We start from the raw sequence: 25,225 nt of genomic DNA, 5'->3' as shown, positions 1-25,225 counted from the left end.
GTATTTTTGGCCCCCATAATATCATTTCTGAATCCGTTCTCTCTCTCTCTCTCTCTATATATATATATATATATATATATATATATATATTGAAAATCCTAAATTCTAGTATTTTACTTCTCTGCAGTCAGTCATAGAATTAAGATTTAGAATTTTTAAAATTAATATATATATAAAATAAAAATATTTTAATAATTTTTTATAATAAGAATATTTATGATAAAAGTATTGTAGTTAATTTTTATAAAAAAATAATATTAATTTAAACTGATTTAAGATTTGATTTATCGTTTTTTAGTCAAACTAATTTATTTAGTCTAATTTTAATAAAAATAACATAATTTAATTAATTATATATGTTAAATTTTAATAATTAAAAAATATCTTAAAAAAAAGTTTTAGACATATTTATACGAGTGACTCTCTTGATTCAAAGTCAATAACGTAATTATCTTTTTACCTAAGAATAAAAGATATGAAAAAGTTGAGTGTGTGTGTGAGAGAACGTAAAAGGTTAGTAGTAGCAGCAGTAGAGAGAATAAAGAGTACATAGGCATAAGGATAGAAGGAAAGGACCACGAATAGCAATGAACAATAATTGAATTAGGAGTTAGGAGGAAGAGAGACGTTGCATTGGCAGTACCCGCCACTTTTGGAAGTTAATGGGTAAACATAGAAATTAGAAAGAGAGGCCCACCCCTCAAGCTAGTCATAATAAGTCAATATGCTATCCTAACATACACTTGAATGCTATTAATCATATTAATAATCACCGTTATTCACTACTAGCACTACCAGTTAGTATCGAATAAAGCAATAAGGCTCCCCTTCCGCTTCCATGTAAGTGAATGTAATGTAATAGAAGTAATAGTGACATTCATTCCAATTCAAATTCGACATTTTATAGTTCCAAGGAAAGCAAGACAGGCGTGATGGGTTGCAACGCCTCAAGAGTGGATGGACTTCCGGCGGTGGCTCTGTGCCGCGAGCGCTGCAACTTGCTGGACGAGGCCCTCCGCCAGAGCTACGCTGTGGCTGATGCACACGTGGCACACATGCAGTCCCTCAAAAGTCTTGGCCTCGCTCTCCACACCTTCTTCCGTCACTCTGAAACATTACCATTACCTCCTTATTCTAATTGCCATCAACATGTGCACTCTTCCTCCTCTGCCTCCTCAGGCTCAGTGGATGAGGATACAGATACAGATACGGATGCGGATATGAATATGGATACGAATAAAATATCCCACTTGTTCAACCAAAGCACTACCCGTTATGATTCCTCACCTCCTCCTCCTCCTCCGTCACCGCCGAGCACCTCAGAATGGGATTTCCTCAACTTCTTTGACACTTCTTTCGACAAATACCATCTCCCCTACACTGCTCCCAATCCGCACACTCCTACTCCTACTCATCATCATCACACTCACAAAGGAGAAGCCAAGCAGCAGAAGGAGGATGGTGCTGACGCTGCTGCTGCTTCTTCCAAGGAAAAGACTTCAACTTGGAACAAGAAAGAATCGGAGGATCCTTTCTCCAAAGGTAGTAGTTTCTCTGAGGCAATGAAAGAGATTCAGCTTCTTTTTGAGAAAGCATCTGAATCGGGAAACCCAATCTTGGAAATGTTGGACGTTGGCAAACTTCGGTACCATCGCAATATAGCCGTTAATCCAGGTACTCATTATCACCTATGGCTGCGGCTACCCACTCCTGTGTTGTGTATTTTGTTTATCAATTTCACAGATTATAATAAATCAGATGAACAAGTTTTGAATTAAAAAAGTGAGGTTTTTTTTTCAGTTGGTTGCAAGTTGATGCAGGTATTTACTAGTCCTTCAACGCCTGTCACGGTCCATTGCAGCATGCAATCATCCCTCTTGGTTGGTCGGAGATCAATGGGATCCGAGAATGTTTGCTCTACTCTAAACAAGCTATGTATGTGGGAGAAGAAGCTCTACGATGAAGTCAAGGTATATATGCACCAACCAACCATGTGTGATGAGTTGATTTGTTAATACTAAAATGAACTAACGCGGCTATTTCATTTCAGGGCGTGGAGAAATTGCGCATAATCCATCAGAACAAGTGTAGGCAGTTGAGGCGCATCAGTAAAAAAGGTGCTGATGCTCACAAGATTGATTCCCTGGAGACCATGATTGCTCTTCTAGCTACCAAAATGAAAATATCTTTCCAAGTAGTTGACAACATATCTAACACCATATGCGACTTGAGGGAGCACCAGTTATGGCCGCACATCAGCACCTTCCTCTTTAGGTATATACTCTGAACCCTCTTTTCTCTAGATGCTGTTTGCTAGCTATATTGATACCCCTTAGCTAACACTGGTTCATATATGTGAGAAAAAGGTTTCTTCGAATGTGGAAAGACATGCTAGAATGTTACAAACGACAGTGTAGGCAGATTGCTGAAGCCAGGAGTTTAGATACCTCCTTCAACGAAAAGCTCAGTAATTCTCATCTCTATGCAGCAATAAAACTCAAATCTGAGATTAAGAACTGGACTCTAAGCTTCTCAGATTGGATATACGCCCAAAAGTCGCATGTCAAAGCGTTGAATGGCTGGCTAGTAAGATGCCTGATGCATGATCTTGAAGAAACAACAGCAGTACCACCCTTTTCCTCTGGTGGGATTGGTGCACCGCCTCTGTTTGTCATCTGCAGCAAATGGTCACGGGCAATGGATGATCTATCGGAGAAGGAAATGGTGGAAGCCGTCAACGGATTCATCCTCAGAGTGAATGAGATCTTGGATAAGCATATCTCAGACCCTCGTCAAAAAGCAACATTGGACAAGGAACTGGAGAGACAAGTGAAAATCTTGGAGAGGCAGGAGCAAAAGATGCACAAAGTGATTCAGTCTCGGGAGATAAAGATGGGTAGAGGGGATGCTGTGCATCGTGGTGAACTTCTTGCTGCTATGAGCTTGCAGTCAGGTCTCCAACATATTTTTGCTGCAATGGAGAGGTTCACTGCCTCCGCCACTCGTGCATATGAACAATTGTGCCAGCAAATTGAGCTAGACAACCATCTTTCGGGAGATCTCAACAACATTCATTAGTTTTCTTTCGCTTTATTCATATTGCACCATTCGTTGATTCTTGTCGCATTGCATCCAAGGTTTTATATGTCATATATGTTAACCTTCGAAGAAAGGGTTGGTTAATTGAAATTTACATGTTACGCATTTAAAATAAAATTTAACTTTGATACAAATATAAAATAATTTTATACGTGCATTCAATTACGTAATGCACCTAAAAATAACTACCTTTTACATTAATAGTGTGAATGATCATGGAAAAAAACGGATGTGATTGTATGTTCGGTGCATTAAAATTAAACTTCTTAAAATAAGTTAAAATGTTTATTTGAAATTAATAAAATAAGGTCAGACATGTAAAAAAGACAGAACTCAGAAGCAAAGATTAAGTGATAGTAACACTTAAGAAGTAAAGGCAAACAAAACTATAAAGTGAAATGTATAGTGCAATCTTTGTATTGAACTGGGTGTGAATGGAGAACAATGCACAACTTCTCCAGATGCATTCATCCCACAAATAAATGTCTCTGCTTCTAAACCATTTTATACAACTTTCGACTTCTTGCTTTGATGATGAAGTGTATTGACCGAATTGTTAAACATGTGTACTGCTCTTATGATACAAACAAGAACAAGATTTGTGCTGATTCGTAGGGAAACAAGGTTGGGCCTTAGGCAACATAAAGTTCAGCTTGGCCATCAATGAAGAGGCTCATGAACTCTTCGCCATCGACGGTTTCCTTTTCAATGAGAAGCTGGGCAAGCTTGTGAAGGATGTCGATGTGGGTGGTTATGATTTGCTTAGCCCTCGAATAGGCTGTTTCCACTAGGTCCCTCACCTCTGCATCCACAACATCGGCAGTTGCCATGGAGTAATCCTTTTGCGTTGACATCTGCGGTTAGTTAAGAATAACATAGGTAATAGTGAGAAATGAAAGCATGTCCAAGAATGACGACAGCGATGAAAATGTGATGTAGGTACCATACCTGTTGGCCCAAGAATGGATTACCACCAGGGCCGCCAATAGCAACTTGTCCAATCTTCTTGCTGAACCCGAATCTCTCAACCATCTGCCTTGCCACCCTTGAAACTTGCATGAAGTCATTTGAAGCTCCTGTCGTCACATTTTCCTCCCCGAATATTACCTCTTCTGCAACCCTGCATGCATTCATTGTTTGGGTCTGAGTGAGTGAGTGACCATAAAATACCACCACCATGTTTCATAAAGTTTTAATGTGCATTTTCATAAAATATTAATATTTGCTTATTCTATTTTGACTCAGTCAACAGATTCACCTACTGCCAAACTACACGAGGAGATAGAGAGGATGATGATGCTTCCAGGAACACGCAGGGCATAAGGAAGGAAGACACTGCCACAGATTAGATAGATAATCTCCCAATCAACCCACTTCCAGAAGCTCATGCTCAACACGTCACTCAGTCAAACTCAAATATTTTCCACACCAAACCCTTTTTCTTTAAGATAATGGCACATGTTACACGAAATATTTATTTGTTTTCTACTTTTGTTAAATCCAAGTTTACAATTGCATTGGAATTCTCTGAGAGGAAAATAAAAATTAAAAAAACTATATTTAAATTGTAATAATAATTAACAAAAGATTAAGAAGTTAATTGGTTAATCTCCCAAGACATGTCAGTGGCTGCCGCCTTTAGAATATACTGCTTTCCCCAAAATTCAGAGTCAGGGATCATGCCCTACGTTCACACTTTTGACTCAATACTAGGTATAAACTATAAACCACTATAAAATAATAAAATGCACTTAAAAGAAAAGAAGAAAAAAAAAAAAAACAAATACAACCACCATAAATACCAAGTCACAACACGTTAGTTTCCTTCCCCCTCAACTGTCCAATTTCTTGTCCTCCTATATGGCCATTGGTCATGAACTAAACCATGTCTGCCCCAAATGACTGGTTACAATTCTACAACCAAAATTTCCCTTCCCAAGGTAATCCTTCAATTCCCGTCACCGCAGCAACCCCCACCACTGCCACTGCCACTGCCACCACCAGCCCTCTGCCAGGGATGGGGATGATGGTGAATTCGGGTTCACCACCAACATCATCCCCAAATCTAAGCCCAGAGGGCCGGGTCTCAAAGCCTGCAAGGCGCCGATCACGGGCCTCACGGCGAACTCCCACCACTTTGCTGACCACAGACACCACAAACTTCCGTGCCATGGTGCAGCAATTCACCGGAGGCCCAAACGCTCCCTTTGCACCAACAGCATCCCCAGCTGCACCATCAGGGCTGCCAAATCTGCTGGGTCTTGGGTTCGGGTCACGCCCTGTCCCAGCTGTAAACCCTTCGACGCTCATGGTTTCACCCCCAGCTGGTTACCTTCTACAACAGCAACAACACCATCAAAATCTCTTTCAGCCACAAAACCAACAGTTCATGTATAGTGGTAGCACACAAGGTGGAGGTGACAACACGTTTTTCCAGAGACTAAGCAACCCAACAAGACCCTCTGACCATGATCATGAGGTTTTGATGGATCATGAACATGGAGGACGATTCTTCCCAAGTAGTTCTTCTTGATGAGTAAGTTCCTGTAGAGAAACCACATCCTATCCTAGTCTATGTTTCAATAGGAACACGGATAGCAGTTTTCCTTGGTGATGTTTGATAGTGACATAAAGCAGACAATTAGGTGCTAACTTGGGGAGAACGGTTGACCAACCAATGTATAATATTATAGTTATCTTCCAATTTAGGACTTATTTTATTATTTTTATTTTAATTAGTTCTGTAATTTGGGGTTTTCTTGCATGGAATTGGGCGCTACTTCTAGAAACCTTTGGTGGCGCTGCCAAAACTTTTTATCTATTTTTTCTTCTTTCTATAATTATTAATCATGAGTTTGTGTACTTGCTCCTTTTGTTTTCTGAATAAAGCTAACTAGTTTAAAACCATGGTTAAAAATCATGCTAAAAAATTATCAAAACCCATCCATGGGTTCAAACTACGAGGTGGTGTGATAGTACTTATCAAACCCCAAAATCACATATGCAATGGAGCAATGGTCTACTAACCTTCCTCCTAGAGCAACTGCCATCTGATTTTCCAAGTAGCTTCTACTGTACAGTCCAGACTCAAGCCTCTCTTCACTGGGAGCAAAAAATGTGAGACCACCAGCTTGGCCGCGAGGAATGATTGAAATCTTCGCCACAGGATCATATTCGGGCATCAAAGCACCCACTAGAGCATGGCCAGCCTCTGAAATTAATAACGAAAAAATTGTTTATGACCCAAGAATAAATTAAAAGCAGCAAAGCTTAGCTACGTAACACATAATAAATAATACAAACCGTGGTAGGCTACTAATTTCTTCTTCTCATCTGAAACAACTGCATTTTTCTTTTCTGGTCCAGCAATGATCCTCTCAAGGGCATCAGATATCTCATCTTTACTTATTTCCTTAAGGTCACGCCTTGCTGCAAGAATAGCTGCTTCATTCATCAGATTCTGCAAGTCGGCCCCGGTGAATCCTGGGGTTCTTCTTGCAATCTTTTCAAAGTCAACATCCTTTGCAAGTGCTTTTCCTCTAGAATGTACCTGAAAGGCATGAAAAGTTTACAAGTCAAGATACAGACATGTGTGCACCTACATGCTTATCTTAGACACCAGCAAACATTTGGATATACTGAAAGTGGTGAGAGACCTAATAGGCTAATACCAATCATCCAAGCATGCACTATATATCATTCCAAAACAACCAATTCCATATATGAAAAAAAACTAAGGGTTCATATCACAAGTGCTTAAGTTTATCAAGATTAGCATTAAATCCCCAGTGAGTCCATCAAGAGAGGATGCTTACCTGAAGGATCTTAACTCTGCCAGCAACATCAGGCCTGTCAACAGTAACCTGCCTATCGAACCTGCCGGGCCGCAGCAGGGCAGAGTCGAGGACATCGGGCCTGTTGGTAGCAGCCAAAACAATGACACCGGAATTACCAGAGAAGCCATCCATCTCCGTCAGGAGCTGGTTAATGGTCTGCTCCCTCTCATCGTTCCCGCCTCCGAGACCAGCCCCTCTCTGCCTCCCCACGGCATCAATCTCATCAATGAAAACAATGCATGGCGCCTTTGACTTGGCTTTCTCAAACAAATCCCTCACGCGGGAAGCACCAACCCCAACAAACAGCTCCACGAACTCCGAAGCCGCGCAAGAGAAGAACGGTACTCCGGCCTCACCGGCAACCGCCCGTGCCAGAAGGGTCTTCCCGGTTCCAGGTGGCCCCACCAGAAGACACCCTTTTGGGATCTTAGCACCCAAAGCGGTGTACTTGTCAGGGTTCTTGAGAAAATCAACAACTTCCTGCAGTTCCAGCTTGGCTTGATCAGCGCCTGCGACGTCAGCGAAGGTGACGCCGGTTTCGGGGACCTCCTGGAACTTGGACTTTGAGCGGCCGAAGTCCATGGGGCCTCCGAGGCCGCCTGGGCCCCCGGGGCCACCCTGGGCCCTACGGAAGAGGAGGAAGAGGCCTGCGAAGGCGAGGAAGGGGAAGAGGAGGTTGCCGATGAAGTTGAAGAGGCCGTTGCCGGAGTCGCCCTCGGAGACGGAGATGTCGACGCCGTTCATAGCGAGGATGTCGATGAGATCGGGATCGTTGGGGACGATGACGGTGGCGCGGCGGCCGTCGACGGCGGTGAGCTGGAGGGCGGAGCCGTCCTTACTGAACCTGACCCTCTCGACCTTGCCCTTCTTGACGGCGTTGAGGAACTCGCTGTAACGCCACTGGGAGCCCTCGGGGAGGTCCGACGAGGCCTGGGCCTGGGGTTTGGGGGCGTTGAGGAGAAGGTTCTGAGAGAATGGAGAGGGATTCTGGGTGCTGGGCTGCTGGGCCTCGATGACGGTTGGGGGCCCTGCGTTGTCTACGGCGATGGCTTGTGGTTGTGGGGTAAGGGAGGAGATGAAGAGGGCGGTGAGAGCAGGCAGTGATTTCTTCCATTGTGGTTGTGGTTGCTGTTGCAGGTTTTGTGCGTTGATGAGCCTGCTTGTTCTTGCGGAGCTCGATTTCGTTGTTTTTGGAGTTGGGGGCGATATTAGGACTTTGGTTCCCAGCAAGTTTGAAGCTGAGGACGACAGAAACGCCATCCTTATCTTCTTTCTTTCTTTATTGCTTCTTCTATCTGGTTCAGGACAACAAGCTACTGCTGCCTCTGATATCTCTAATCTAATCAGCTCCTCAATTATATTTATATCACTTGCTAGTTGCTTCCTTACTTATTTCATTTGGGCGAATGTGCAGTAATCCTACGTTGTTGCGTTTTTAAGATGAACAACCAAGCTGCTTCAACTTCAACTTCAACCTGTGCCATAACTTTGGCTTGTGATCTTCTTTAGCACACGTGGCTGATACTCCATCCCTTTATTTTTGTTTTCCTTTCTCCCATCCCTTTAAACAACTGGAGAAAAATATCCACAACGACCTGGCGAAAAATATCCACAACGACCTGGCGCGCCTCTCTTACTTGGGCTTCTTCAAAGTGATTTATGTCTTAACAAAAAGGCCCAACTATCCCCCATAGTAGCCCACAGGGACTAGGAGAAAACTTTCATACCCGATACTCCTCCCAAACATCACGCATTCCATATTTGATATTTCCATTTCCTTTCTTTTTCTACGACACGATAATAATATAAATAAATAAATAAATAAAAGAAGGTATTAGCATACAATTGCAAATTTGCATTAGCAATAGCCCTCATTTTCTTGGGTTTCTGCTACTGCTCGAAATTAAACAAACGCACAAAGATCATCGCCTTCATCTCCGGTTACGGTGAGCACTATTTCCGCCGTTTCGGTTGTTCCTATCTTATCCTATACTTCATTCATTTTTTCGTTGTTAACTCTCTAGAATCTTCTATACCCTCAGATCTTACCGCTTCTTTCTCTCTCCCTACTTCCTACCTCTTTCCCCAACGCCAACTTCTTCTGCTCACTCTTCGATCGGGTTCTGTCACCACTTTTTATTATTTTTTCCTTTCTAATGTAATTATACATCCTCTGCTGCTTTCCTTTTGCCCTGATTTATCTATCAAATTTCTCTCATGTCTCATTTTTTTACTCTCTTTATGCTGTATCAAAATCTGTCCTAACTTTCAGGCATTTTACTTTTTACTAGTCCTATAAATCATTTCAACTTTCAAGAATTTCAAATGTATTTCTGTATTCTTCAGTTGCCTGTTTATGTCGCGGATATAAACCTGTTCATTGCCATGCTTTGGTGCCGTGTCTAGATTGCTTGTGCTGTAGGAGACCTGTTATGTTATACTTTGTGGCCTCTATATGTCGTTATGTCTTATGTGTCCATAGAAATAAGCAATTTTTACTTGCAAAATGTATGGATTGGATGTCCATTCACCTAGTTGATATATTCGATGAAGATGAGGTGCCACGGCAATAATGCCGTTGAGCGTCTTTATGAATAACGAGTTCTTGAGACAAGTAAATAGTACACATTACATAATTTTCTTTAATATCCGCATTCGTGATATGGCTTCCTTTTTAATGAATTTTGTAATTAAATGCCTGAAAATGAATGTTTACGTCCTATTTAATTGTTTTTCCTTGGCCCCGGGGGATTTTTTCTATAGAATTTTTTGGTCCGTGAAATTGTTGCTGAGAAAATAGCATGGCAAGTCAGGGCTCTAATGAAGGCTCTAGTTCCGGCATTACATCGGCTGAGTGTTCGGATTCAACTGTTCAACTCAACATCAAGACTCTAGATTCACGTGTCTATAATTTTCAACTGGACAAAAATGTAAGAACCGTCTCCATTTATGTCAATTATTGGATTTTTGTACCCCCCACCCAAAAAAATTTTTCTGCTCTTATATTAGACCATCAGATTATAATACTAGTTTGGTCTTAAAAATGGTTTCAGATGCCTGTTTCGTTGTTAAAGGAGAAAATTGCTAATGAAATTGGTCTTCCAGTTGGTCAGCAACGGCTGATTTTTAGAGGAAAAGTCTTAAAGGACGAGCATGTGCTATCTGAGTATCGTATCCTTCCAATTGTGACTCGTTATTTTTTGTTAGAATAATTTATGGTGGACTGGATGTTTTCTTAGTTGTTGAATAATTTGTTTATCTTTTTGTAAGCAAAGCACAATAGGTATGGCTAGTGTCTTCTCATTATCCAACATTGCTATCAGTCTGGCTTTCGAAAAATAATGGATTTGATTTTAAGGCAGATGGAAATGATATAGCTTGAATCAAATGGGGAAATGAGTTTGTGTTTGAAAATTGTGGTGCTTATCTATTTGTTTTATACCGTAATCCTTAACCATTGAAGATATCGAGAATGGGCATACCTTGCATCTAGTTGAAAGGCAACCAAATCAGTCACAGGCTTCTGGTAATAGTACTGCTGAGCCAGCTGGTGCTAATGGTAATGCAGTTATAACTTAAGGATGCATTCATGTTGAAGTTTTTTCTCCCCTCCACTAGGTTTCTGTCAGATTTAATTACATCAATGCTTTGTTGTATTGTACTGTACTAGTGATAAATCTTCTTATTTGGAAGGAAATGATGCAGCCTCCGTGCCTCCTCGTAACCGTGTTGGACAAATTTCACACAGTGTTGTTCTTGGAACTTTTAATGTGGGGGACCAAGGAGAAGGCATTGTTCCTGACCTTACACGGGTGTGTCTTTTGTAATTAGCATCTATATCTTAGTAGTTCATATTCATTGTTTATTCTGTTAAGTTTTCCAAAAAGTACTTTTGCTATTACCAAAGAAATATAGCTGTGCCATGTTTTCAGGTTATTGGGGCAGTTTTGAATTCTATTGGAATTGGTGGTCAGAACACAAGTAGTCCTCCCAATGCTACCCAACCTGCTACAGTTAGTATCGCGTTTTGTTTGAAAAGCTCTTTATCCCTTGTATTTGCATCATTTTGATATTTTTTTTGTACTACACATATCCAACTTTTTTAATCCAAAATTGACTTTGATCAAGTCCATAGACTATCTGTTGCCTAGGTTAATAGGTTTTTAAGTAAGTTTCTTGTGATTTTTCTTGCAACATTCCTAAATATTGTTGTTTAGGCCCCTCCTTTTGACATCCATCACCATTTCTACTAAGTAGATCGTGAGACCTTTACTTGCTTATTACCTGCTTCAGGTGGCTTATATATATATATATATATATATATATATATATGTATCCTTCCCAATATTTTTAAATATCAAGTATCTTGAGTTTTTATCTAATTTTGGAGACTTTATTTTCCCCAATTTTTTGGAGGGCTAAAATGTGTACTTTTCCTCATGATACTACTTGTTTGCTACGATTTGTCAAAGAGATTTGATGCGGATCACAGGCTTGTGCTTTGATGTTTGTGTATGTTGTTTTGCTGCATGCATTGTGCAATATATGTCCATTGAACCAAGTAGCCAAGTAGGTATGTATTTAAACTAGAGCCCAATCTATCTGTACAGGCTCCGCCAGGGAATGAAGCTGCGGGCGTGAATTCTGGGAATCAAAATGCATCTGGAAATCAAGCACAGTCTGGCCAGACATTTCCTGGTCAGGCATTCCAATCTCTGCCTCATGTTGTTCAAATTCCTGTGGCTTCTGGGGCCATACCAATCCCTTCTCTCAATGCTGTATGAACATAGTAACATTTATGCATTACTCTCCAAATCTTGAAATTTAATGCATTGTTGATTACAATTAACAATTTTCCTCATTCATTTTCTTTTACATTTCAGCCAATTCCTGATTCATTGAACACACTCTCTGAATTTATAAATCACATGGAACAGACACTATTGCTAAATGGTGATGACACTGACACTTGATTTTTTTAATGCAATGAAAAGGAAATGGAGTTATATAGATTTATTTATGCAGTTTATCAGTCAAATTTATCTTCAACTAATGCTGGAGATCAACGGGTTGAATTGCCTACCAATGCACAAGGGTTGCCGACAGTTGAAGCATTAAGCACCATCTTGCATCGTACAGAACAGTTGCTTAGTCATCAAGCTGTTGCTGCAATATCTGTAATTAAGGCTTCCCTTTTACAAATATTCATACTTACCCTTTTAATGATTTATTCGGGAGATGCATTTATTACTTAGTCTCTTGTTATATAAAACTTCCAATTTCCTCTTTCCTTATTGTCCATCTCTGATCAGTGATCACATATGTTCGCGCAATGAAGCATAAATACTAAACATAATACGAGTCTTAAGTTACTTCTGAGAAACACAGAAATATTGTTATCGCGATGAAGTTCATATTTAAATGTAGGATCATTATGTTTATTAACCTTTCCATCCTTATCATGTATCCTATCTGAATGTTTTATCTATAATTTGGGACTCTAGCATATTGCTGGACGGTTGGAGCGAGAGGGAACTTCATCTGATTTAAGTATAAGGGATCAAATACAGTCAGAGGCAGCACACTTAGGACTTGCTATGCAGCATTTGGGCACACTTTTACTTGAGCTTGGCCGAACGATTTTAACCCTGCGTATGGGACAGTCTCCTGTATGTTTTCATCCTTTACTTAAGGGATTTGGTTTAGTTTATTGTGTCAACAGATCCTTCAGGTTAATATTCAATTTTCAGGCAGAATCTGCTGTAAATGCTGGACCTGCAGTTTATATTTCTCCATCAGGGCCAAATCCTGTAATGGTTCAGGTTTGACATTTTTTAAATCTATAATTTTTTTTAATGGTGCTTCCAGACCAATTATTTCAGCATTAGGTGATGCTTCTTCAAAATGCAATTAATTAATTCAAACGGGAAACTGGAATTTTGCTTATGTCCTTGTTTAACATTTTCTCTAGTCTTTTGGACAGGTTGGGTAGTGTTTACATTGTAGTTTCTGATGTTACTGATGTTGTGCTATTTTCAGCCCTTTCCTCTTCAGACAAACTCACTATTTGGTGGTCCTATTCCTTCTTCAACTCCTCCAGCATTTGGTGCCATTGGTATTGGAAGTGCTCCGCGGAATGTGAACATTCATATACATGCTGGTACATATAACTAGTTCTGGGTTTTCTTTGAATCGTTCAAACCTTTAATAACTCTTCTTTGTACCAGGTACTGCTCTTGCTCCCATTGTTTCAGCAATTAGTTCTAGGACAAATAATGGAGAAGGGACAAGAAATGAAAACCGTAATGAGCCTGGCCCTGGGGATTCAGGTTCTGCACGTGCGTTGCCCGTTAGAAATTTCATGTCGGCAGCCTTCCCATCTCACCCTCCTGGTGTTGGAGTTGCCAGTGGCACACAGACTGGGTCAGGTGTTTCTACTTCACAGCCACCACCTAATTCAACTCCATGGTCATCTGCTGCAAATGAATCGAATTTCTTTAGGAACTTGGTTCGTAATATACAAGGAGATAACACAGCTCCATCAGGTGCGTGTCAATTTCTTGTGCAAAATATGTAGCTTCCGCTAGCATTCAAGTTTTTAAACTGTTTTTGCATCTAAACAGGTCAGATGGCATCAACTGGCCGAGACTTGTCTTCTGGTTCTGAATCAAGGTCTTCCCAGAGAGATGAGCAGGCAGATACCACCGGGATGAATGGCTTCAGAACTGCAACTGCATCCTCAGTTGGCTGTGGCTCTGTAAGTGGAGCTGTAGTACTTCTACCCATACCTAATTATATATCTATTCCCCATAAAAATTTTAATTGACTAATATTTAACCTCAATCACAACCAGCTCCAAACTGAGGTAGTGCAAACCTGTGATAATGATGAGAGAGGTGTTTCAGTTGACAATTACCCTTCAAGTTCTTCCGGTCAAGGTTTACAAAGCTCTTCTGGTGGAGAAACAACAGTGAAATCAGAACAAGTAAAGGATGCTCCATCTGCAAGTGCGAAACAGGGTGTAGCTGAACCTGCCAGAGCTGCTCCTCTTGGATTGGGCATGGGTGGCTTAGAGCGTAAGGTAAGCTACTTCGTGATTTTTTCTGACTAAGATGCCTTAAATTTCCCCATTGATGTGGCATGCTCTGTGAAATGTATTTGTTTGCTTTGATGTTGGAATGGTATTTCCATATCATTTAAAAGGCTGCTGTAGTTTCTTCTCTGTCCCTTCGAAAATTTTATTCATGTATTTTAGAAAATGTAATTTGAGAGATGAGTCTGAATTTGAGCAGTGAATCCCAGTAATACATCAGGAGGTATTCTTCAACATTTTGTTTAAAATTATTTATAGACAAATTTATTTGTGAAAACAGAGGCGGACAGGACTTCAACCTCCTGTAAGTAAAGGCGCTGACATATCATCCGGTTCTTCTGTCAACCAAAGTCAGCAAACTGGAACAGAGGGTCAACACACATTACAAGCACTTCCAAGTCATGGCTCTTCTGTGAATGCAAGAAATCCTAATAGACCATCCCAGCAGCCGCTGCCCTCTAGTAATAGGCAGATTGATATGGCTGGTTTGATGTCTCAGGTTTTGCATAGCCCTGCTTTGAATGGTTTGCTTGAAGGGGTTTCACAGCAAACTGGGGTTGACTCACCTAATGGCTTGAGGAATATGTTGCAGCAGTTCACGCAGAGCCCACAGATGATGAACACAGTCAATCAAATTGTCCAACAGGTTGGCAGTCAGGATATGGGAAATATGTTTGCCGGGATGGAAAGGGGGCAAGGGGGTGGCATTGATTTTTCGACGATTCTTCAACAGATGATGCCTATTGGATCCCGAGCGGCTGGTGGGGATACTCCTCCTCCACTATTCTCTGCTGCAGAACCTGAGACCTTGGCACCTTGCAGAGATGAAAACTCCAATAATACAACTTTACAGGTCTGTACGCATATTCCTGTATTACTGCACATCCATGTTTTGTAATTTATCTGGGCTATTGAGAAAATAAGATTAGCTTCTAGTTACTTGCTTTGGTTTAGATAATCGTATCTTCGGCTTTCTTTTGGTTTGCTCTCAACCATAATATATAGCTTGTTTCTCCCCAACCCCCTCCCCCCCCCCCCCCTTTCTCTCAAAAAAAAAATCTCCCCAATGAATCTATTATCATTAACCTATTTTCTAAGCTGAGGTGCAATAGTAGTAGTTACAAATGTATATTTATATCTCGTACGTATTCCAGCTCAACCTTCAAGAAGTGGTGGATAGGATTGATCACTTGAGCCCACCAACAGATGTTTTTCGTGCTGTGGCTGAAAATGCCGTCCTGGTATCTGGGGGTGTAAATGTTACCGATGATATTCTGGATGAGTTATGCAGTAATGAGAGTCTTGCCAGCGTAAGTATTCTTTGGTGTTGTGCTTCTGCTTTTAAGCTTTTGCATACAGGTCTTGTGCATATGAACTCTTAAAAGTTGGACACACTTGATTGCGCAGGAATATTTGGAGACGTTGCGATATGATGTGAGACAGCGGCTAGATGGACATTCTGAGCAGGACAAGTCGTAATTGCAGCTTTTGTGGATATGTATTTTCTGCTTCATTGCCTCTATTTCGTGTGGCCATCCTAGGTGTCTTTCTAGTTTCTAGAAAGTTTGGGTAATTGTGACTAATTGGTCTGGATCATTCTGACAGACATCCAGATGGATGTGTGAAATTTTAATTTTCCCCACACGCCTTGGTTATAACAATGAGGCGTTGGATAGCCCCACTTATTTTCTGTGTTTTTTTTTTCTTTTTTTTTCCCCCTTGGATGGAGATAGCCCCACTTGAAATGGTTTAATACTTTTATCAACTTTTGGGCTAAATTCAGACACAAGAAGAATTCATCAAAAATAGTATATGTACATGTTGCGTCCTTGCGGATTTTAGTGATCTGATTTCGTTACAACTATTGAGGGTCTTTAGTATTTGACCATTGATGTGGACGATATGATAGGTGATCTGATGATGCAAGTCAATCAATTGTCACCATTTCTGTAAATTGTAATGTGGGATTACTGATCTTGCCCCTGAATTGGGCTGGGTACACGTTTGGTTGACTTCAGAGGAGCTGAAGTACTAAGTAATAACACCGCCACAGTAAGTAGCATATACATAGCACGGAATTGGCGTGTTAACTCTCGAGAATCACCTAGAATGATTTTGCAACTCTATAGTCTATACTCTCGACTTGAGATGTAAAATGTAATTAGTTGGTAATAAACAAGGCTTCCAAGAATATTCAAAACAAGACATCATATTAGTTGCCTAGCACTTGCGTTGAAGGCATGTCAAAATGACATCCTAACATTACATGAAAAGAAATCACTTCCTATGATTCTTTAAAGAGAATTGTTAAAAATTATTAGAATTTATTATTTGTGGTTATTATTTTTGGTCATCAATTTAATTTTTTTATTTTAATAATTTAATAATATATTTTTGTTTACATTTTTAACTATTGATGGATGATTTATGGAAAAAAAAACAATAAATTTTAATTTTCATCTGGCATTTCTCTTCTTTAGACTTTAATGCAATAAGTTTTATTTTTTTATCTTTGACTACTTGACAATTAACAGTTATACATAGTATATAATGTAGATATAGCACAAAATAAATGTCAATTTCCGAATAGATGTCAATCTCATGATAAGTGGGTGGAGTACACCTGCTTATCTCAACCTTCTTCTCCATGCGTGGAGTAATTAATTTCATTTTCAAAATTTATTTCAATTTCTTCTAAAAACTCCGCCTATATTACACTTGCGGTACATAGCCGGTTCCAAGCCCGGATAAAGGAGGAGGGTTGTGTTAGGTCTTCGGCAACCAACATAAAAATATAGTCGAACCCCCATGACATGAATCAAAGACATTATTGCGCTAAAGCTAGGTCGTTACCCGGAAGCAACGCGCCGTATGGCTCGAGTACGGTGTCAAAGTAAGAGCCGCTGCATCGGTGCCCGGATGTAGTGTTAAATGAGCAAGGGTTCTCGCGTTTTCGTGAACGGACGAGGGTAAATAAGCTAGTTCACAAAGTAAAAGGTAAAGGTCGAAGTGACAGAAGATTGAGATTTGGGACATGGAACATAGGCACTCTAACAGGAAAGTCCATGGAGGTGGTGGACACTATGACAAGGAGGAAGATTAACATTATGTACCTACAAGAAACGAAATGGGTTGGTGCAAAGGCTAGGGAGTTGGATACTTCTGGTTTCAAACTTTGGTATACAGGAAAGGTGAAGAATAGGAATGGGGTTGGAATAATTGTGGATAAGCAGTGGAAGAAGGACGTAGTGGATGTCAAGAGGGTGGGAGATCGGATCATCTCTATCAAACTTGTGGTGGAGGGAGGTGCTTTCCATGTGATTAGCGCCTATGCACCGCAAGTGGGTTCGGACGAACAACACAAGATAAGGTTTTGGGAGGATCTAGAGAGTTTGGTTCAAGGCATACCTTTGGGAGATAAGATTTTCTTAGGAGGAGATTTAAATGGCCATGTTGGGAGAGAAGTGACTGGATATGGGAGTATTCACGGAGGCCATGGTTTCGGGGTGATCAATGCCGAGGGTAAAACTATTTTGGACTTTTCTTCAACCTTTGATCTTCTCATCGCAAATACATGTTTTAAAAAGAGAGACGAACATCTTATAACCTATAAGAGTGGCATGACAAGCTCTCAAATCGACTTCTTCTTGTTGAGGAGAGTCGACCGAAAATTTTGCATTAACTGTAAAATTATTCCGGAAGAGAGTTTGACAACACAACATAGGGTGCTCGTCATGGATTTTCGCGTTGAGCAAAAGTTGAGGAAAAGACATTATACGAAGAACCCAAGGACGAGGTGGTGGCGGATGAAAGGTGAGGAACAAAGAAACTTCCTAAGACGGGTAGGAGAAGAGGCAAAGTGGGATGGAAATGGAAGCGCGGAAGAGATGTGGAGGGAGATGGCAGAAGTTATTAGAAGAACAGCAAAAGAAAGTTTTGGTGAATCTAAAGGAATAGGACCAAGAGACAAGGAGTCCTGGTGGTGGAATGCGAGTATACAAGAAAAGATAAAGATAAAAAGGGAATGCTTTAAAGAGTGGTCTTTAAGCCGCACTGCAGATAATTGGGAAAAATATAAGGCGGCTAAGAAAGAGACAAAAGTGGCTGTAAGTGAACCAAAAACAAGAGCATATGAGGGTCTATACCAGTCTTTGGGCACAAAAGAAGGAGAAAAAGGTATATATAGAATCGCAAAGAGTCGGGAAAGAAGAACGAGAGATTTGGATCAGGTTAAGTGCATAAAGGATAAGGATGGAGAGGTGTTGGCTCAAGAGGAGAAGATTAATGAAAGGTGGAAGAGTTACTTCTACGAGTTATTTAATGAGGGACAAAAGACTCTTCCGAGCCTTGGTCGATTATGCACAAGGGAAGAAGATCAAAACTTTGACTACTATCGAAGGATTCGAGACTTCGAGGTAAAAGAGGCTTTAAAGCAGATGAAAAATGGCAGGACAGTAGGACCTGATAATATCCCGATTGAGGTTTGGAAAGGTCTTGGAGAAAAAGGCATCAACTGGTTAACCAAACTTTTTAATGAGATTTTAAGGTCAAAGAAGATGCCTGATGAGTGGAGAAAGAGCACCTTGGTACCTATCTACAAGAATAAGGGGGATATACAAAGTTGCGAAAACTATAGAGGGATTAAGCTTATGAGTCATACTATGAAGTTATGGGAAAGGGTGATAGAACGGAGGTTGAGAAAAGAGACACAAGTAACAGAGAATCAATTTGGATTTATGCCAGGAAGATCTACCACTGAAGCGATATACCTATTAAGAAGGATGATGGAAAGGTATCGTAGTAGTAAAAGGGACCTACATATGGTGTTTATTGATTTGGAAAAAGCGTATGATAGGGTACCAAGGGAAGTCTTATTGAAGGTTTTAGAAAAGAGGAGAGTAAGGATTGCATATATTCGGGCAATTAAAGACATGTATGATGGGGCCACAACTAGTGTGAAGACTTAAGGTGGTGTGACGGAAGAATTCCCTATTGGTATAGGATTACACCAGGGATCATCCTTAAGTCCATACCTTTTCACATTAGTCCTGGAAGTACTCACAGAGCACATCCAAGAGCCTGTGCCATGGTGCATGCTTTTTGCCGATGATATCGTCCTTATGGGAGAGTCAAGGGAAGACCTAAATAAGAAGTTGGAGTTATGGAGAGAAGCTTTAGAAGTGTATGGTCTGCACATAAGCCGTAGCAAGACGGAATATATGGAATGTAAGTTCAATCTGAGAAGGGAAAACCCCAATATAGAGGTGAAGATTGGAGAAAACATCCTAGAAAAAGTTAAAAGTTTTAAGTATATTGGGTGCATCATACAGGATAATGGAGAGATTGAACAGGATGTTAATCATAGGATCCAAGCAGGTTGGTCAAAATGGCGGAGTGCATCTGGTTTTATATGCGACAAAAAAGTGCCTTTAAAACTTAAAGGTAAATTCTATCGCACCGCTATAAGACCGGCTATGCTATATGGTACGGAGTGTTGGGCGGTTAAAGGGGAGCACGAACATAAGCTGAGTGTGGCAGAGATGAAGATGTTGAGATGGATGAGTGGTCATACGCGATTGGATAAAATAAGGAATGAATATATAAGGGAGAGAGTTGGAGTAGCACCCATTGTGGAAAAGATGGTTGAATCGCGTCTCAGGTGGTTTGGACATGTGAGAAGAAGATCGATAGAACATCCAGTCAGGAGGGTGGATGAGATGGAAGATGGACAAATGGCAAAAGGCAGAGGAAGACCTAAGAAGACCATCCATGAGGTGGTCAAAAGAGATCTATATGTAAACGGTCTCTCTGTAGACATGATACATGACAGAGCACAATGGCGTCGTTTGATTCATGTAGTCGACCCCACTTAGTGGGACAATGCTTTGTTGTTGTTGTTGTTGTTGTATTTCAATTTCTTCTAAATTAAATCCCTAACATCTTTCATCTACATTTATATCAATTAAAATACAATTTCTGTTTAGTAGATTAATATCCGAAAACACTATCAAATTAACCTCAGTGAAAGATCAAAGACTTTTTTCCCCATTTCATTCGAACCATAAGCCCTTTTTTCGTTTTCATAAGCAGCCATGATTTTTCTAGGGTGTTACGGTTCTGATTTTTTATCTGTTGAATTGTGGTTTGGTGTTGTGCTTTCTTTCAAGTTATTAATAATATGACAAATATAAAGTAGCCATTTCGTTCAAGTTTCCTCCATACTTCGAAGGTTTCCACTGGAAAAGTCGGACATCGCATAGCCTTGTCTCCAACTCCCTATAGATATGTTATATAGGTTCATGTTTCAATTAATTGGCATATTGGGCTCCATTATCAGTTATTACATGTGGCTGGATTCGATATTAACGATAAAAGTTTTGGTCTTTATCTCACGTGGATGGGTTTGAAAAAAGGAAAAAGCTTGCAAAGATGGTGTTTTGGGGTGGAGATAAAGGGAAGGAATCAAAAAAGAGATTTTTTTCGTTTTTATAAGCAGCCATGATTTTTCTGGGGTGTTGCGGTTTCCCTAATTTTTTATCTGTTCAACTGTGGTTTGATTTGCTATTTTGCGTGTTTGGTGTTGTATTTTCTTTAAAGTCATTCATAATGTGACAAATGTAAAGTAGCCATTTCGTTCAAGTTGCCTCCATACTTCAAAGGTCTCCACTTAAAAAACTGCGTTTGTCTCTAGATGATAAAGTTGAGTCGAAGGAGCAGAGCAAGAACGAAATCGCTTTCATTCTAGCTGTTTCAGGTACCTTTCCTTTTTTTTCTCTGTCAATTCTACTGTGAGACAAAAAAAATATTAATAAAGTATTATTTTCATGTGTGTCACTTAGATTATGTATTTTTTAATAGTTGATTGATAATGATAGTTAACTATAGTGGGAGTACATAAGAAGTACTTAAGGTTAGTGATAAAGTATTTTTTTTCTTTAGATTTCTGTTTTTATTCATGTAAAAAAAAATTCTTCTAGATACGGATGCAATAGAGATGTTATGCCTTGATATTTTTTAGTGTGAATTGTTTTATCTTTATAAATGGTTGTATTGGAATTTTACATAGATTAGTACACATTCCTACATAATTGGTGTCTGCTAAGAACTGAACATACATACATATATGACTATTTAAATAATGGTATATAGTTAAACAAATTAATTCACTCAATTTTGATTAGTTACTTTAGTGAAATGATTATGAGAATGATGGATACATAGTATATAATCATGATTTTTGTATTGAACTAACCTAATTAGCGTGGTTATCACAACAATCACGGTAGGAATAGAGAATGGGATATGAGGGAGGATCATAATTTCATATGCAATCTCTTGATATCATACTTTTGTTCAAAGTTATTTGCAATCAAAGTTGTTAGTTCAGGTGGGTATCGCATTTAAAATTTTCTAGAGATTTACAGTAAACTCTCAAAAAGTTGGACATGTAAATGATATTTTGGGGGGCTATTGTGATAGTTTAATAATAAAGCAATATATGTTTCAATCATAGATGTTATACTAAGCAAAGTTGTGAGCGTAGCTATGCTATTGCTAAACATGTTGGTATGTGATGATTAAGTTAAGTGGGTTATTTAAGTATATATAGCAGTTGCTCGTGAACAGGTGTTCAAAAAATAAGAAGTAGGCATGACTCATACCAAGAGCAAAAAAGAGACACATAAGAATAACACTCCCGAAAAAGGACCGCAAAAAAAAACTTGTGGACCAAAAAAGGTATGTTGAATAGTTAGCGTGAATTAACTATAAACTCAGGTTGTTGTATTTTAATAGTAAATGTTAAAACTGACATTCTTCTTCATTGTCACTTTGTGCTGATTATGAATGTTTGTGTAGAAAACACTGGTATGTAGGTGCTCGCCATGTTGCGTGGCTTCAGTTATGAAGCAATTAGTTTCAGATGCGGGCAGAGAGAAAATAATGGAGGTGGAGAACATGAGATTCAGCTGGCTGCAATATGTGCCTGAATGGGCTGTCAACCAAGATATGATGGTGGTATTAGCATCATCATATAGTCGAGATGAGAAGTCTTTGATCATCAAAATAAGAAAAATTCTCATATCAGTTCAATTCATTGCACTGTGTTTTGGACTACCGAACCATGGTAAGCAATCTCTCACATAAAATAGGGAGAAAAGAAAAAAATATTCACAATAATCTTGTTGATTATATATTTTCGGTAAAATTAGCCATTAAAGATTTGAACTGCATCGACTCATTTTGTGTTTGGTAGGGAATAATTTCAAAATTCCAGAAACACCAGTAGAGTACTGATTTTGTAACAGCTTCACAGGAAAGACACAAGCAGATTTGAAAAGGGATGTTATCACATGCTCGATGCAGTCCGATGACGGTAGAATCAACTTCCGGAGACAGTTCATCATGTTGATAGCGAAGTGTTTGTTCTTTTCCTCATTGAAGGCCACCGTTTCAGACATACATATATGGGTTGCCATTGATGTATCGAACCCAAGAAAGATATATTGGGTGAGGTACATTTATGATTTTCTAATTGAGGGAGTTTTGAGGTTTCATGATGTAAGGAAGAAGACAGTAGATGAATGTATGTTCGCATTACTGGTGAGCTGTATATCCCTAACCTTTGATTTGTTATTTGTTATTCTATAGTATACCTTGTTTATAGCAATTACTACAATTTTCAGATTATATATCTCCATGCTAACAAGAATGGAGATTTAGGAAGATATAATGGGAGAGAACCGTGGATCAGAGACTGATCACTTGCTGATCTAAAGAAGATGGATGAAGAGGAAAGCACATCTTACTCGGTGAGGCATATGATAGATATATAATCTTTTAATAGTGATAAGTGTGAAAGATATGTTAATCGGATCACTTCTTTTAAGCTCTGATGAAAATAAAACTTATACTTTGTACACTGTAGGGGCTTCTAAATTTAATTAGGAATATGTTTGAGATACCAAAAAAGTATAACCGTGTATAAAAGAGAGGATGCATTAGGGAAAAAAGTCTAATAGAAAGACTCGTAAAGAAGCTCCCACGGTAGATGAAACTGAGACCGACATACCGGCTAGTCATGCATCACCTGGTAAATTTGATGAACATCCTTCCAAAAAAAGGCAATTCAATAATTTTTCAGTTATAGTATAAAATTTTATTATTCTAACCTGCGTCTTTTTAATAGTATTCTAGTATAAATATTTTTTAGTTTTTGCATCTTTTTAATCGTATATAAATTTTTCCATGTATAGAGTAATTAATTATTTATCTAATTTAGAAGTGTGATATTATGCTGTAACTTGTAGATTCATCTTTAAAAAACTGTTGGACCTACTTATCTTGAGCATGGCAATAGACCTTACACATTTAAATACATCTTTTTATGTTTTAACATTCACTTCATAAAATAATAACTTTGAAAACTGTGTCCTCTCCCTTATATGCATAGCTAAAAACCCTTTACTTAGGGCTGGCAATGAGTAGGGTAGGGTAGGGTTTGGATTCTACCATAACGCAACCCGCGAGTTGAGAATTTTTCAACCCTAACTCTATCCGCACCCTAAAATTCTAAATCCTACCTACCCGACCCTATCCACAGAAAAATAAAAAAATTTCAAGCAAATATAAAATTCAATTATTCCAAATTTCATATATATTAATAAAATAGAAAATAAAAAATTAAGTTCAAATTAAAATTAAAAATGATAAAATCTTAAAGAAATCTATCATAAAACTACAAATAATATGATCATCAACTAGTTTAGTAGTTATTTCAAGTTTTTATAAGAGAAAGATTGTGGGTTCAACACTCACTTTCTTCATTACATATATATTATATAATATATTAGGGGTGCAGGTAAGGTAGGATAGGGTATATCCTGAACCCGTACCCTATCCTACCCTACTTGCTCTGCGGGTAAGGTAGACAACCCTACCCAAACGGGTTAGTCCGGGTTGGGTACCCGCAGATAGGATATAGATTGCCAGCCCTACCTTTACTAAGCTGCTTTGGTTTTAATGTGCAACATGGATGACAATTTGATGAGCGTTATTCCAATTAAATAAAGATCTAAGTAATTCTAATATTAGTTACTTTAAATGGTATTTCGAATAGCTAATTTTTGTCTTATTAGTTTGGATATTAAGTATGCCTGACACCTGATGTTATTCGTGTGGCCTTATAGATGTTAACTGATTGGAATTACAGATGTTATTGACCATTCTGTAATTTACTCGACACAAAGCAACCTTGGGTAAACTTTTAAATTAAACTCATTTATATATTTGGGTGTACTAGATTTACTTGATTGGATTATATTTGTGCTAGGTGACCTTTTTATTATTACTTATAGTTGTTCAACCTTCAATTTATTTAAACAGAAATTGTAGTAAGGATTCACAAAACGAATGCATTCGGAGGATAAAGTGTGTAAGAACAAGGCATGTACGGAAACGCCCACAGGGGAGGAGATAATGGACGACACGCCAATGGTAAATGCAACAGATGATGATGTTGATGAAGGGCCTTCTGAGAAAAGGCAAGTTAATGATTTTTCAGTTATAATATGAAATCTTAATGCTCTAACCTGCCTCTTTCTAATAGTATACTAGTATAAATTTTTTTTGGGACATCTGCGTTAACATAATTAATCATTACATTTGTTTGTATATAAAATTTTATCATCCATAAAGTAATTTTAATATATGTTACCTACGTATAATATTGTGCTTAGTTGAGAAGGATGGCAACATTAGAGGTTGTAACTTATAGATTTATCTAGAATAGGAGTTCAAATAGCTAATATTTATCATTTTAATTCAGATGTTATGCATGCCTCACACCCGATGTTATCTGTGTGGCATTATGATTGCTAATTGGTTGGCATTGCGGATGTTACTATCCATTCTTTACTTTATTCTGCACGAAGAAGCTTTGGGTAAATTTTCGAATTAACATCATTTACAGATTTAAGCGTACTAGATTTACTTGATCAGATCAGATTTGTATCAAGTATCTTTTGTTATTATCACTTATAGCTGCTCAACTTTCAATTTATTTAAACAGAAACTACAGTCAAGAGTCCCAAAACAGGTCCAATAGGAGGAATATTGTGAGTATGAATAAGACATATGCTGAAACGCCCACAGGGGATGAGACAATGCCCAACATACCTATTGAAAATGGAACAAATGA

The 25,225-nt window shown here is 38.9% G+C and overlaps 3 protein-coding genes across 5 annotated transcripts; 2 read left to right on the top strand and 1 right to left on the bottom strand.

Annotated features, from left to right (window-relative positions):
• The first annotated feature begins 589 nt into the window (after nt 1–589).
• LOC112696421 (protein ALTERED PHOSPHATE STARVATION RESPONSE 1) lies at nt 590–3,216 on the top strand. The gene is made up of 4 exons (XM_025749184.3): nt 590–1,674; nt 1,801–1,970; nt 2,051–2,274; nt 2,367–3,216. The coding sequence occupies exons 1-4, from the start codon at nt 933–935 to the stop codon at nt 3,076–3,078; spliced, it is 1,848 nt and encodes a 615-aa protein (XP_025604969.1). The 5' UTR covers nt 590–932; the 3' UTR covers nt 3,079–3,216.
• A 272-nt stretch (nt 3,217–3,488) lies between these two features.
• Nucleotides 3,489–8,627, bottom strand: LOC112696420 (ATP-dependent zinc metalloprotease FTSH, chloroplastic). Its single transcript, XM_025749183.3, has 5 exons — nt 6,915–8,627; nt 6,403–6,649; nt 6,127–6,310; nt 4,048–4,219; nt 3,489–3,953 (listed from the first exon to the last, which is right to left on the bottom strand). The coding sequence occupies exons 1-5, from the start codon at nt 8,193–8,195 to the stop codon at nt 3,732–3,734; spliced, it is 2,106 nt and encodes a 701-aa protein (XP_025604968.1). The 5' UTR covers nt 8,196–8,627; the 3' UTR covers nt 3,489–3,731.
• Nucleotides 8,597–15,889, top strand: LOC112696418 (uncharacterized). Of its 3 annotated transcripts, none has more exons than XM_025749182.3 (18): nt 8,597–8,881; nt 9,699–9,865; nt 9,989–10,106; nt 10,399–10,494; nt 10,641–10,747; nt 10,868–10,948; nt 11,546–11,713; nt 11,819–11,888; nt 11,961–12,112; nt 12,440–12,604; nt 12,686–12,757; nt 12,975–13,095; nt 13,163–13,480; nt 13,559–13,692; nt 13,789–14,016; nt 14,309–14,881; nt 15,183–15,338; nt 15,436–15,889. In XM_025749182.3, exons 2-18 carry the CDS (start codon nt 9,737–9,739, stop codon nt 15,505–15,507), a joined length of 2,760 nt encoding a protein of 919 aa, XP_025604967.1. In that variant the 5' UTR covers nt 8,597–8,881; nt 9,699–9,736; the 3' UTR covers nt 15,508–15,889. The 3 variants fall into 3 exon arrangements, with proteins under 3 accessions (XP_025604967.1, XP_025604965.1, XP_072052962.1); XM_025749180.3 differs by having other exon boundaries at nt 8,705–8,881; nt 10,629–10,747; XM_072196861.1 differs by having other exon boundaries at nt 8,775–9,093; nt 10,629–10,747.
• Nucleotides 15,890–25,225: the final 9,336 nt, after the last annotated feature.

The sequence above is a fragment of the Arachis hypogaea genome, chromosome 6, assembly GCF_003086295.3.
Source record: "Arachis hypogaea cultivar Tifrunner chromosome 6, arahy.Tifrunner.gnm2.J5K5, whole genome shotgun sequence".
NCBI lineage: Eukaryota > Viridiplantae > Streptophyta > Magnoliopsida > Fabales > Fabaceae > Arachis > Arachis hypogaea.
Note: the sequence above shows the minus strand (reverse complement) of the source record. Positions and strands in the feature narration are given on the sequence as shown.

Bases quoted from the DNA above. Each gene is read 5' to 3' on its own strand.
- LOC112696420 (XM_025749183.3), bottom strand. From the start codon at position 8,195: ATGGCGTTTCTGTCGTCCTCAGCTTCAAACTTGCTGGGAACCAAAGTC. The intron at 6,650-6,914 runs GTAAGCATCCTC...CATGCCTTTCAG, and splicing joins GCAGAGTTAAGATCCTTCAG to GTACATTCTAGAGGAAAAGC. The intron at 4,220-6,126 runs GTTAGTAGACCA...GAATGCATGCAG, and splicing joins GCAGTTGCTCTAGGAGGAAG to GGTTGCAGAAGAGGTAATAT.
- LOC112696421 (XM_025749184.3), top strand. From the start codon at position 933: ATGGGTTGCAACGCCTCAAGAGTGGATGGACTTCCGGCGGTGGCTCTG. The intron at 1,675-1,800 runs GTACTCATTATC...TTTTTTTTTCAG, and splicing joins CAATATAGCCGTTAATCCAG to TTGGTTGCAAGTTGATGCAG. The intron at 2,275-2,366 runs GTATATACTCTG...TGTGAGAAAAAG, and splicing joins ATCAGCACCTTCCTCTTTAG to GTTTCTTCGAATGTGGAAAG.
- LOC112696418 (XM_025749180.3), top strand. From the start codon at position 9,737: ATGGCAAGTCAGGGCTCTAATGAAGGCTCTAGTTCCGGCATTACATCG. The intron at 9,866-9,988 runs GTAAGAACCGTC...AAATGGTTTCAG, and splicing joins ATTTTCAACTGGACAAAAAT to ATGCCTGTTTCGTTGTTAAA. The intron at 13,096-13,162 runs GTACATATAACT...TCTTTGTACCAG, and splicing joins GAACATTCATATACATGCTG to GTACTGCTCTTGCTCCCATT.